Below are 14,326 nucleotides of genomic sequence, written 5' to 3'. Positions count from 1 at the left end.
GTATAGACCTCGCTTTGTGCATGGGGGCAGCTCCAGACCATTTTTCCTCCTCCAACTTTACAGTTGGCACTATGCATTGGAGCAGGTAGCGTTCTCCTGGCATCCGCCAAACCCAAATTCGTCTGTCGGACTGCCAAATGGTGAATCTGGTCCTCCAGTGGGGCTCAGTTGGCAGAGCATGGCGCTTGCAACACCAGGGTTGTGGGTTTGATTCCCATGGGAGACCAGTATGAAAGAATACAAAAATGTATGCTCTCACGATTGTAAGTCAAGTTTTATTTGTCCCATGCACCGAATCAACAGCTGTAGACATTTACTGTGAAATATTTACTAAATTAACGAAAGTAAACATAAAATAAAAAGTAACACAATAAATATCGAGACTATATACAGGGGGTACTGGTACTGAGTCAATTGTCTGGGGTACAGATTAGTTGGAAATGTGTACAGTTGGGGTACAGTGACTGGATAAGAGTGTCTGCTAAATGACTATCATGTAAATGAATCGTGATTCATCACTCCAGAGAACACATTCTACTGCTCCAGAGTCCAATGGCGACGAGCTTTACACCTCTCCAACCAACACTTGGCATTGCGCATGGTGATCTTCGGCTTGTGTGCGGCTGCTCGGCCATGGAAACCCATTTCATGAAGCTTCCGACAAACAGTTCTCCCTTGCGCTTCAGCACACGGAGGTCCCATTCTGTGAGCTTGTGTGGCCTGCCACTTTGCGGCTGAGCCGTTGTTGCGCCTATACATTTCCACTTCACATTAACAGCGCTTACAGTTGATGGGGGCAGCTCTAGCCGGGCAGACATTTGACTCACTGACTTGTTGAAAAGGTGGCATCCTATGACTGTGCCACGTTGAAAGTCATTGAGCTCTTCAGTAAGGCCATTCTATTGCCAGTCTTTGTCTATGGAGATTGAACGGCTGTGTGCTCGATTTTATACTGGCTGAAATAGTATACTGTCTGAAATCCCCTTCAAAATGAGTGGATATCTTCATACCTTTTGGCCATGTAGTGTATTTGGCCCCAACTGTGTGTTTATGCTCTCCCCCCAGGTGCCCTAAGTCGGGTGGGGATAAGTCCCGTGCGCCCACCCTGTGCCTGGTGTGTGGTTCCATGCTGTGTTCACAGAGCTACTGCTGCCAGACAGAGCTAGATGGAGAGGACGTAGGAGCCTGCACCGCGCACACCTTTGCCTGCGGAGCCGGAGTAGGCATCTTCCTCAGGTACAGACCTGTGTGTGTGTGTGTGTGTGTTGAAATGTGCGCCTGTATACAGTGGGGTTTGGAATTATTGGATGCCTTGATAAAGATGAGCAGAAAAAGACTGTATAAAGTAAATAATCCTGAGCTATATTGTATGCCCAAAATATCTATACACGTTATTGTATACTTATACATTTGCTCAGAGAATGAATTTGTTTAACAAGTAATACTACAAAATACGTCTGAAAGATGATTGGATCCCCTGTTTTCAGTACTCTAGCACCCGCTCCTTGCGAGGATAACGACACTGAGCCTTTTTCTAAAATGTTTTATGAGTTGAACACATTGGGAGGGATCTGAGACCATTCCTCCATACAGAATCTTTCCAGATCCTTGATATCCTTATGAACTACCCTCTTCAATTCAACCACAGGTTTTTCATTGAGATTCAAGTCCGTGACCGAGATGGCCATTGCAAAATGTTGATTTTTGTGGCCAATTAACCATTTTTTTTGTGGATTTTGATGTGTGCTTGGAGTTATTGTCTTGCTGGAAGATCCACTTGCGGCCAAGTTTCAGCCTCCTGGCAGAGACAACTAGGTTTTTGGCAAAAATAATTCCTGGTACTGGGTAAAGTTCATGATGCTGTTGACCTTAAAAAGGGCCCCAGGACCAGTGGAAGCCAAATATCCCCATAACATCAAAGATCCACCACCATATTTTACAGTAGGGTTGAGTGTTTCTCTGCATATTGTTCTTTCGATGGACAAACCCACCATTAGTGTGCGTGGTCAAAGACCTCTATTTTAATTTCACCCCGAGCACAAAGAAATGGTTACTTGACAACAACGAAACGACAGATTTGCCGACGTTCATGAGTGTGCAAGTATAATGCTCTCCTTTGTGTTCCAGAGTGAGAGAGAGCCAGGTTCTGTTCCTGTCTGGTAAAACTAAGGGCTGTTTCTACGCTCCTCCTTACCTGGATGACTATGGAGAGACGGACCAGGGCCTAAGGTGAACACCACTGCACATTCACTCATTACAGTACAGCAGTGGTTCTCAAAATGGCTTTTCAAACGGTTGGGACAGACACCGGCGCTCATTAGAATCCCCCAGATGCAACTTTGAGACCCACTGCTGTAAATATTATTGGTCTGTGCTGAAAGGTGTCCAGTAGTGTGTGTTGCTGTGCTGAAAGGTGTCCAGTAGTGTGTGTTGCTGTGCTCCGCTGTTTGAAAATATCTGTTTTATCCAGGCGGGGGAACCCATTGCACCTGTGCCGCCAGCGCTACCGCAAGATCCAGAAGCTGTGGCGCCAGCACAGCGTCACAGAGGAAATAGGGCACGCCCAGGAGGCCAACCAGACCCTGGTGGGTATCGACTGGCAGCACCTGTGAATGTCATAGGTTACTATAGGTTCCCACCCACCAGAGTCGGATACACCCCTTCTCCCAACATGGGGGACTCTGCACATGGGAGAGCAGCAGCGTGGTGGACATGGCAACAGAGCCCCACCTCTCTTGCTCCTCCCTCTCTCCCCCTCTGTCTGGGAGTGGATGTATGTTTTTCTCCTTTTCTTTTTGCTGTTTCTCCCTGGAAAGAATGTGTTCCTCTATTTTCTTTCTGATTTAATATGAAATATATATATTATAAAGCATTTAGCTGACACATCGGGCCGCCGGGGTCGGGTGCAACATGAATACTCCAGAGTATAACTTCTTTATAGGAATGTTATTTCATTTCTGCCTATTCAAATACGTTTTAAATTATTTCTAAGGTAGATAGATGGCTGCCGTGTTGGATTGCTTTGAAACTAAACATTTTGAGTAAGCACAAGGTTTTCATCCTTGCTTTTGTCAGCCAGTGACTGCTCATTTCAGAGTTTGGGCCAAAGTGTCATCTGATAGGTCTATAGGTGAGGTCAGATTGTGCCCTTAACAGTATTCTATTTCAATTCCTTAGAATTTAAGTTTGAACCCAAGAGCCGAAAAATCCTCATTGAATTGGAATTTCAATTCAAGTCCTGAAATTAATTGACCCCAATACAAAGGTATATTCTCCCCCCTGCTGCAATCATTGAATACTTTCTTCAGTCTGATGGACACCCAAATGCACAGTGCAGTAACACACCGGTGTTTGGGTGTAACTCCTGAGTGCCTGTGTTTTGGTTTTTCAATTTGTCCCTGTGTATGTTGGCGTGTGAATCTTTTTGCAGGTTATGTTCATGTGCGTTTTGAATGCATCCAGACTGTTCATTGTCAACTATTTGTTTTTTTTAACACTATATTTAAGGAAACCTGATATGAGCCTTTTACTGCAAGGCTGTCTCTTCCTTTTGTGGTAATATGTGTGTGGTTGGTTGGAGAGCCATGTAGTCTCTCTCACTTTTTATCTGACGTGGATGTTGTGCATTGATGGGGTTTGTTTTGTTTTGGTAACTGTTTTTGTATTGTCATTTTTTTGGATCTCTGAGAAGAGTGCCGGAACACATCCCTTTAAGCTTATTTTCCATGTATGGACTGTGAAGTTGTCATAAGTTGGGCCTGTGTGACGACCTGACCTGGGAAACAACTCTGGGACCTAGCTTTAGCCTAGAAGTACAGCGCAGAGTTGTGTTTTTGGTCAGGTAGTCCTAGCCCTAATCATAAGGTTGTCTCTGGACTGTACCATTTACCACACCTACAGCGGGGGCAGCAGTGTGTGACATGACAGGTCAGCCTGAAATATCATCCTTAAAGCTCAGAAACTTAACAGGAGAATCACACGCAGGCACTTTAGAGGAACGCGTACGCACGCACACACACACACACACACACACACTGCTCTCTGATGCAGGGTCTCCCTGATGCTGGGACCTGAAACTCTATAATTCTTCCTCCTATCACTCCTTTGGCATATTCTCATGGTAACCATCCACACCCCCATTCTTCAACACACTCCCAATATCGAGGCTGCATCATTATTTTCATGTCACAGACTTGTTAATATGTTAATTATTGTATAAATGAGTACATTGTACTATATTGTAAAATGATACCTAATTAAAAAGGAAAAGGAATGCCTGAGTCTTGTCTATTTGAGGTGTACTTTGAAGTAGTCACTAGATGATGGTAGGGCTGGGGGGGGAAATCAATATTGCTATACTTTTTTGTTGTTGTTGCAATAGATGTGGTACAGAGATCAATTGAACTCGACCAAAACATTGGAAGTGCCTTGGCAACGCTACTCAGGCGTCCCCACGTGGGGGACAGAATCTCCTCATTGCCCCCCCTCCCCACATCAAAATTGCCTACATTTAGGCTATTGTGTGTGTATATATGTGTATTTCACACTATGTTGAGATAAAAATCAGAGTATAATGCTGTATGGATGTCATCCCCAATACTTGTTCATGTCATTTTCACCAATCAACTACATTACACTTAAAAACAGCTTCAAGACAATCAAGTAGCACCACCTATTTCTAGATGGCTAGCTATGCTACCAACTCATACAAATGGGAGTTAGCATTTAGCAGAACAAAGGATTATTTCAAAATATTATGCAGCTAAAACAGCCAAATATATCCAAATTGGATTTTAGTAACCATGTTGTGCGGCCTGTTGGAACACAAATCATGACGGATTTGGTGAATATCCACTTTTTTTGTGGGGGGGGTGCCATTTGATCTCTATCGCATGTATAGTGAATCGATTCAAAGGCTTACGAATCTTGGAATCGTAATATTTGGTTGTGTTCGTTTAACAGTTCAGTTACATATAACATTCTGACTGAGTTGTCAGCAAAAACATGTTCTTCCTGGCAAAATCATTAAGACTTTCGTAGTATCATATTTCAAATGTCATGTATTACAACACTTTCACCCTATTGCAAAGTCTAATCACAATATATTGAATCGGGACCTAGCTATGTATCTTGATTTGATTTGAACTTTTTATATGAGTCTTATGAGGTCCCTCCCTGCCAATACCCGGTCTTTAAGGTATAGTGCGAGATTTAGGCAAGTAAGCTTTTTTCCTACTTATCCAGAGTCGGATGAACTCAAGGAAACCATTTGTATGTCTCTACGTGCAGTTTGAAGGTAGTTTTCCGCGCCATTGCTAACTAGCGTTAGCGCAATGATGAAGGCTAGACTATGGTACGCTAGCAGTACCTGAAGACTTCCAGGCATGGTGCTAATGCTAGTTAGCAACTTCCCTCAAATTCACATGGAGACATATAAATGGTATCCAGGAGTTCATCTCACTCTGGGTAAGTAGAACAAAATCTCGCAATAACCCTTTAATGCAAAGACCCCTGCTGGGCTTTGTGTGTGTGTGACCTTGTGTGATATTAATATCACTATTGCTGTGAGCAGCACTTGTGCCCATCTCCGATCTGTCAGGGCCTCCCAGTATAGCCACCATGGAAACCATCCAGGATAATAAAGTGGATTAGGCTCCCAAGGCCCAGTTGAAGAATAAAGCTGCTGGTATAATGAGAACACTTAACCAGTTAACCAGCGGTTAACCAGGATTACAGCAACGCTGACGTTAGAAACATTCAAGGTGAGGTACGAGATATTTTTGGAAGCTTCTTTGAAACATTCCCAGACTCAAACTAGATTTTTTTTTAGGCAAGTCACAGAGTAGTATTTAAGTGCTGCATTCCTATTCTTATTAATAGGTAATAAATGTTTTAATTTAATCCTTTTTCAATTAGAATTTCTCCCTTGGATAATTCCCAGCCACAAGCCTGGGGACAAGGTTAAAACTAACCCAAACCACTTCAGTATTTAAATGTGCATCACTACGTTTCCTAGCATCAGTAATTAGATCTAACGTTCTGGCACAGATATCCAGGCCTCCTGAGGATTGGAGAGGAATTGGGTTGTAATTCTGCAGGAGAGAGGCTGGCCCAACCCCATCTGGTCAAAGACGCTTTGGGCATCTCCCTGCGTCAGAGGCACCTGTCCTTGCAATCACCTGACGGGGCTAAGCTGCACATCAAAGCCTCTTACTGCTCTTATCTCCTCAGCAGCTGTTTATGTGCTTTAGGTCCTTTAAGCTGTATTCCAGAGGACAGATGTCCCCATTACCCCCCACTACCACTCTCACGTATACAACTATATTTACTGTTCTTGCTCAACTGAGCCTACCCCTCAGGTAAGGATACCTCCTTTTATGGCTTAGTTGAACATGTCAAGGGACACATTCAAAAGGGTATAGGTAAGCCTAAGTATCCTTTAAATTGTATTTGCTAGATATACCTCAACCCTTTGACATGTATTATCCAACACGTACTCTTATTAAACCTTTGTTTAACCTGGAAGACCCATTAGTCAGAAGACCTCTTTCTCAATTGGGACTTGATAACTAGCGACAACTTATCTCTTCTGAGGGTGGCACAGTTAAAGTGATTTTAGTCACTTGTTTGTCCTGTAACTGAGGATTGGATCCCTGCTGAGTGGGAACCACACGTTACTGATGATCCCATCAGGGAAAGCTGGGTTCCTACTGGGTTCTTTACACGTACGCCTAATCTCCCTCATCAACTGTGAACCTCCGGTTCTCCCTAATTGACGTTTTTCATCATTTGGATATGGTACTACCCTACCGCAACCAGCATGTCACTTAAGTGAGGTTAGCAAAAAGTGAGAGAATGAGGGGAGAAATGTAAAGCATAGGCAGCATGTCCATGGTGAATAAAGACTTTTTAAAAAACTGTATGAATGTGAGTACATGTGTCTGTGACAGGACATTTTTAAGTGTGCAGTATCAATTGTCAGACAAAACCTTATGGACAAAACAGACAATCCGACTCTTGTTCTCTTTATATATTTTTTATCTTACACAATATCTCAAAATCCAAATTTACAGAAAAGACGAACTCTCAATATTACAAAGGAAGAAAATCGTGATCACACAAAGTAAAAATGACAACTGATAAGACTTTTTGTATCCACTGCAAACTGACCAGCATCGCTATCTGCCCATAAAGGGTACGCTGATTTTAAACTGCCAATCTGATCATTGTTAACTCTCAAAAAAAAAGTACACAACCTTCTTTCTTATACGTGCTTCTAGCATCTCACTGGGCAGTCAGTCCACTATAGCCCCTCAAAGGAAATCAAGAGTTTAATCTGCCTCGTACATCAAGCAGACATATAACCAGATAGCAACACTGATACATAACTGATAAATGTTCAAGTGTGTGTTGTATAGATGTAAATGCATGTGGCGCTGCTCTGCAGGGACCTGTATGGGGACACTACAGTGCCCGGGTTTATGTGTCCCCCCCCTCAGGGGCCAGTGAGAGAGGGGGCTGGGAGGGACAGCCAGGACACCGGTTCCGCAGCTGCCCGATTTAAGCTGCCGTGAGGGAACGTATGTGACCGATTGACCGGGTGGCATTAGGCATTGATCATGTGTTTTGGGTTAGAAAATTCAATTCAATTGAGCAGACTAAGAACATTTTTGGAATACTTTACAAAAATACATATCTTTGTGTAGCTATCGGGTTGCATGTCCACTTAACACAAGTTGTGGAGTGTAAAAAGGACATGGGGCTAAAACTATTAGACATGAGGATAGATCAACTATGTTAGGCTTGATTGTTTCAGGGTAGGTCCATCATTTTTGATGGAGAGGATTCCCGGGGAGGGGAGATTTCATTATTTCATTACATTTTCTAGATATTCACAAGCCCAAATTCATGTACAGATGTTTTGACAACCCAAATATATCTTTCATTATTTTTCTTTAAAAAATATACTCTGATTAACATATATACAGAATTATTATGGACAGGATATACAGTTGAAGTCGGAAGTTTACATACACTTAGGTTGGAGTCATTAAAACTCGTTTTTCAACCACTCCACAAATTTCTTGTGAACAAACTATAGTTTTGGCAAGTCGGCTAGGACATCTACTTTGTGCTTGACACAAGTCATTTTTCCAACAATTGTTTACAGACAGATTATTTCACTTATAATTCACTGTGTCACAATTCCAGTGGCTCAGAAGTTTACATACACTAAGTTGACTGTGCCTTTAAACAGCTTGGAAAATTCCAGAAAATGATGTCATGGCTTTAGAAGCTTCTGATAGGCTATTGGAGGTGTACCTGTGGATGTATTTCAAGGCCTACCTTCAAACTCAGTACCTCTTTAATTAACATCATGGGAAAATCAAAAGAAATCAGCCAAGACCTCAGAAAGAAAATTGTAGACCTCCACAAGTCTGGTTCATCCTTGGGAGCAATTTCCAAATGCCTGAAGGTACCATGTTCATCTGGACAAACAATAGTACGCAAGTATAAACACCTAGGGACCACGCAGGCATCATACCACTCAGGAAGGAGACGCATTCTGTCTCCTAGAGATGAACGTACTTTGGTGCGAAAAGTGAAAATCAATCCCAGAACAACAGCAAAGGACCTTGTGAAGATGCTGGAGGAAACAGGTACAAAAGTATCTATATCCACAGTAAAACAAGTCCTATATCGACATAACCTGAAAGGCCGCTCAGCAAGGAAGAAGCCACTGCTCCAAAACCACCATAAAAAAGCCAGACTACAGTTTGCAACTGCACATGGGGACAAAGATCGTACTTTTTGGAGAAATGTCCTCTGGTCTGATGAAACAAAAATAGAACTGTTTAGTCATAATGACCATCGTTATATTTGGAGAAAAAAGGGGGATGCTTGCAAGCCGAAGAACACCATCCCAACCGTGAAGCACGGGGGTGGCAGCATCATGTTGTGGGGGTGATTTGCTGCAGGAGGGACTGGTGCACTTCACAAAATAGATGGCATCATGAGGACGGAAAATTATGTGGATATATTGAAGCAACATCTCAAGACATCCATCAGGAAGTTAAAGCTTGGTCGCAAATGGGTCTTCCAAATGGACAATGACCCCAAGCATGCTTCCAAAGTTGTGGCAAAATGGCTTAAACAAAGTCAAGGTATTGGAGTGGCCATCACAAAGCCCTGACCTCAATCGCATAGAAAATGTGTGTGCAGAACTGAAAAAGTGTGTGTGAGCAAGGAGGCCAACAAACCTTTCTCAGTTACACCAGCTCTGTCAGGAGGAATGGGCCAAAATTCACCCAACTTATTGTGGGAAGCTTGTGGAAGGCTACCCAAAACGTTTGACCCAAGTTAAACAATTTAAAGGCAATGCTACCAAATACTAATTGAGTGTAGGTAAACGTCTGACCCACTGGGAAAGAAATAAAAGCTGAAATAAATAATTCTCTCTACTATTATTCTGACATTTTACACTCTTAAATTAAAGTGGTGATCCTAACTGACCTAAGAGAGGGATTTTTAAACATTTTGACATACACCTTAGACAAATTACTAGTATTTGGCTAAGGTGTATGTAAACTTCCGACTTCATCTGTACATTCACATTTTTGAGTTTGGTTCTCCCTTCATGTGAGGAGTTGGTTTAGTTGTTCACTTTTCAAAGGGTGTGTGCATGTCTCCATTGATGTGTCTGTGTGTGTATGTTTGAGTATGTGTTGTTTCACCGAGAAAGATGTCTCTCCTCTCACTCCTTCTATTTCTCTTTGAGCTCCCGTCGATAGTCCCTTTGGGTGAGACCCTTTCAACTCACAGTGGCCACCCCCTCCTCAACCTCCCCCACATGGTTCCCTGCACCGACCAGGCCCTTGATCTTGGCTATGACGTCTGCCACCGTCTCCTTCACACTCTTCTCCAGGAGCCAGCCCTCGCTCTCACTCTCCGGGTTCTCTGGGTCGGCCATAGTCTCCAGAGAAGTGGTCAGGTACTGTAAGCCCACCATCACTCCTGCCTGAGGACCAGACAAACCACATATGTACGTCACTGACAGAGCCTTTTATACGGACATGCTGTAATTATCAAACCATCCAAATGGCCTCTGAACCACCAGAGATCTCTGGTACCCGTTCTTGTTTAGATTTAGAAAACACTGATTCCAAATTTATTAATCACTGATCTAAATCAACATCAAAAATGATAGTCACTAAGGCTTTCCACTGGGCACAGATGTCAGATCAACGTCTAGTTTTGATTTACATTTGTTTGAGTTGTCAACTGTCGTGAATTCAATGTGAATTCAACGTGAAATCAACAAAACATGTAACCATGTTATTGGATTTAGATTAAAAGTTGGATGAAATACAGACCACATTCTCTTACGTTGATGACTTTTTGCAAATCCAATTAGTTTTCCACGTTGATTTAACGTCATCACATTTTTTTTGGTTTTGTTGAAATGACATTGAAACAATATTTCCCCCCAGTTGGTTGGGTTTTTAGATCAAATCTCCCATTTGGCGCCAATTGGACATCAATTGACATCAATGAATTGACACAGATCTCAAATTTGGATTTGGCACAAAATTACAATTTAGTGTTGTTGTTTTGACCCAGATAGCAAACCTATTAGTGCTTCTAGGAAGGCTACCTGTTGGTCTCTGCTCTGCCCAGATTAACCCCTCTAACCCTGATCCTCCCTCACTGCGTATACCACACCCACACAGTGGTGTAAAAATACTTTAAAGTACTACTTAAGTCGTTTTTTTGGGGTATCTGTACTTTACTTTACTATTTATATTTTTTACAATTGTTGCTAAAGATAACAATGTACTTTTTGCTCCACACATTTTTCCTGACACCCAAAAGTACTCGTTACTATTTGAGTGCTTAGCAAGACAGGAAGATGGTCCAATTCACACACATTAAAAGAACATCCCTGGCCATCTCTACTGCTTCTGATCTGGCAAGACTCACTGAACACAAATGAGTGTTGGCGTGTTCCCCTGGCTATCAGTAAATCAATAAATGAAAAACACATTGTGCCATCTGGTTTGCTTAATATATGGAATTTGAAATTATTTATACTTTTGATACTGAAGTATATTTTAGCAATTACATGTACTTTTGATACTTAAGCCTGGACAGATAGATCAGACACTAGAGGTCTACTTTTGGCAAGTCATTTATATGAAAGTCAAGTGAGTGCTAAGACTATGTAATGGCATGTTTCAGTGCCCGCTTGTAAGAAGGGCATCGTTATGGTGATAGTTAGGCTTGGTGAGTTCCACATGTTCTCCTAAAGTCTAAATATATTCAGGAGGGTTGGTATGTGTGCCCACTGAACTGGTCAGCTGTGGACAACTTGGACCAGCTGGACTTCTACTAATACTCACTGAGATAGATAGTTAGAAAATCTTCTACAATATGGCCAATAATGGGAAACTGATGGACAGTCTTAAATTGTTCCATTTTTTTTTACCCTGTTCTCCACACCCCTGGGCCTAGTCCTGCTCTACTACTTACCCACATGTACCTTTTTAAGAGTGTAATTGAATCAAATCAGCTAATCAATTCGTTTGTGTGTGGTTTTTAGCACGTCGCCAGCTACCCTCTGAAGTGAAGGACGTTGACAGGACATGCAGAGAATGCCATTTCCCTATTCTTCTCTTTCTCACCTCCAGTATGATGTACAGTAGCATCAGGCCCCCGATGCTGTTCATCATGCCTCCGTAGTAGGCGACCAGGGACTCGCGGCAGCCCCGGGTCCAGATGTTGAGCTCCTCGGTGTGGTGGTCGTAGTCATAGTGGGCTGAGTTGTTGGTCAGTTGGTGCTGGATGCAGGGTCTGGGGGAGCCGGGGTTGCAGCAGCTGAACGGCACACTCTCCATCAGGAACTTCCCCTCCACGTTGCTCAGGACACGGCTGTGGAAAGGCCAAGAGAGACATGTCGGACCCGTCACAAGTCATGCCGGCCATGTCACACACACACACACGGCAGGTCACCCACGTGACAGGTTTACGTCAGTCCCATAACGCAGACATGTGAAGCATTGGAACGAGGCAACAGCTCACATGTCAAGTGTCAGTCTAGACTAACTGTATGGCTAAGCGATCAGTCAGCTTTATCATATAGAGAGGCCTTGGCTGACAGGAGGAAAGTTGGGATTGCTTCAGGCTAATGTTGACGGGTGGAGCCTTTCAACCTGGGTTCATGAGGACCCTCTTGATGGGATCATTCGTGAGTGACAGAGACAGCGGGTATCTCTTCAGTAAATTAACATATGAACACGCATGCCCAATGCACACAGTCAAGCATACTGTACATGCACACACATATACACGTGTGAATGAACTCGAATGCGTTTAAACATGCACACCATTACACTTGTCACACATTACCACACACTTCCAAACATATTCTTGAATGACTTTCTAAATGTCCAAATCATCCATCCTAAATATTCTAAAATTGATTGTGGCATTACTTATAGATGATTTGGACATAAAGCATGAACATGCTACTATAGGTACCATTGACTTGCATTGGATTTGGGCCAAGAATACCCACAAGTTAACATTTGAAACGGTGGCCAGGTAAACAAAAGTGGAGCATGAATTGCTGTCATCCCTTATCCATAGAATGCTGACAGGGTCAGGAAACCAATGTGTCATTTTGTCATTTGGGTGAACTATCCCTTTAATCAATGTCTTCAAATCAGAATCTAAATCGACTAAATGTAGTATCAGTTGCCACCAAGGCACAACATTGGGGAGAGAGGGGGGTAGTGTGTTTCTGTTAAGTGTCAGAGACTATTGGTGACAGTTAACTGCCGTCTTATTATGATTTAGGGGGACAGTAAGCTCTGAAGGACGTGGAATTTAGATCCAGGGAGATTATCTACTTATCAGAACCTGGCACACGAGCCTGACTCCACTTACACTGGTATCCTCTGCATCCCACTAAGACTTCTTTAATTCTCTCTACATTTATCCTGCCCTGACCCCCTTTAAGGTATACCCCTAATTAAACTATTTGTTTTGTATGTTTTACAGGAACTAAGTTGCCACTACCTTACACTAGCGACAGCAAGTGCTACCTTGTTTCATTTACTGTCCCCAGCTTCCTGCACAAGAACACAAGAGACCATATGAGTAAATATGGAGTCTATGGTCAGGAGTGAGAAACAACTCCTATGTAGCAGCAATGTTGGTTATGTTGCATAAGACTTGGCATGAATTAAAACAGTACTTCTTTCCTAAAATAGCCTTTCTGTCAATCGAAAGACTGAAGGAATCTTTCGAAGCCAAGGAGCTCTGGTGGAAAGACAGATTTCTTGGTTCTGGCTGACGCGCAGAGACACTGTCAACAAGTCATTTGCCTGCTTTTACTTTACAGGCAATTTTTGGGCCTATCTAGGCCTTCTGGGTACCATGATCCAACCAACATTGCTTTCTATCGGCTACTGATTTCAGTACTCACTCTTTGACTTCATCGTTGCTGAAGTCCAGATAGCGGTTGCTGATCCACTGGACCTCAAACCAATCCCTATAGTTGTTGTTGCCACAGCAGCGGAACTCGATCTGGGTCATGTCCAGCGTCCTCTTCATGAAGCAGCGCCCAGGTGTGTCCGTATCCTTGTAGTATTTGATCCCATTCTTCAGACCCTCAGCCAGGGAAAAGTACAACTGGAACTGCATGCAGAAGCACAGCAGAGCTGTGAAGAACAGGAGGATGTTGAAAGCGAAGCAGCCCATCAGGTAGCCCTTGACCATGGGCTTCCACTTGGCGAACTTCAAAGCATCCAGAGAGTCGTGGCACACTTTGCCGCCAAAAACGTTTACCCCGCAAGCAGCCAGGCCAACTAGAATCAACAGGTTGGGCACAAAGTGGCTCTCGTTGTTGTCCATCATCTCACTCCTCTTTCGGAGCTCGATCTTAAAGAACAGCCCCAGACTGAAGACCAGAATGCCGGTCATCACGGCTAGCCAGTACATGAGCCACAGGCCCTGGGCAAGCTTCACCCGCTTCGGCAAGTCAAACTTTACCTTCATCAACACCATGCTTACCTCAGAGTGTATACTATCCCGGAATCAAAACTTGGATAAAAAAAATATATATACAAATTTGAATATACAAAATAGTAAAAACAAGTTTTTTCAATGTTATTTCTTCAGTAACAGTTAAGACCTCAGTTGACCTTAGGCAACAATGTTCCCGTGGAGAGTTTCAGTTGAAAAATTGTAATCCGTTCCAGAAAGGAGCTGCAGAATGTGTTTTGGCAAGGGTTCCCCTCTTCATGTCCATTCTGACCAACCTCAA

At 43.0% G+C, this 14,326-nt stretch overlaps 2 protein-coding genes across 4 annotated transcripts in view; one reads left to right on the top strand and one right to left on the bottom strand.

Annotated features, from left to right (window-relative positions):
• Positions 1-4,280, top strand: part of ubr2 (ubiquitin protein ligase E3 component n-recognin 2) — a 40,872-nt gene extending 36,592 nt beyond the window's left edge. For all 3 annotated transcript variants that reach the window (XM_036983038.1, XM_036983041.1, XM_036983031.1), the window contains 3 exons: positions 1,066-1,236; positions 2,128-2,229; positions 2,471-4,280. In XM_036983038.1, the coding sequence (XP_036838933.1) occupies positions 1,066-1,236; positions 2,128-2,229; positions 2,471-2,612 (415 nt within the window). In that variant the 3' untranslated portion in view covers positions 2,613-4,280. The remainder of the gene's footprint in view (positions 1-1,065; positions 1,237-2,127; positions 2,230-2,470) is intronic.
• Positions 4,281-9,583: 5,303 nt separating this feature from the next.
• Positions 9,584-14,067, bottom strand: prph2b (peripherin 2b (retinal degeneration, slow)). The gene is made up of 3 exons (XM_021599594.2): positions 13,487-14,067; positions 11,682-11,928; positions 9,584-10,018 (listed from the first exon to the last, which is right to left on the bottom strand). Exons 1-3 carry the CDS (start codon positions 14,065-14,067, stop codon positions 9,812-9,814), a joined length of 1,035 nt encoding a protein of 344 aa, XP_021455269.1. The 3' UTR covers positions 9,584-9,811.
• Between the last annotated feature and the right edge of the window lie 259 nt (positions 14,068-14,326).

This window comes from Oncorhynchus mykiss, chromosome 1 (assembly GCF_013265735.2).
Source record: "Oncorhynchus mykiss isolate Arlee chromosome 1, USDA_OmykA_1.1, whole genome shotgun sequence".
NCBI classification, from domain to species: domain Eukaryota; kingdom Metazoa; phylum Chordata; class Actinopteri; order Salmoniformes; family Salmonidae; genus Oncorhynchus; species Oncorhynchus mykiss.
Note: the sequence above shows the minus strand (reverse complement) of the source record. Positions and strands in the feature narration are given on the sequence as shown.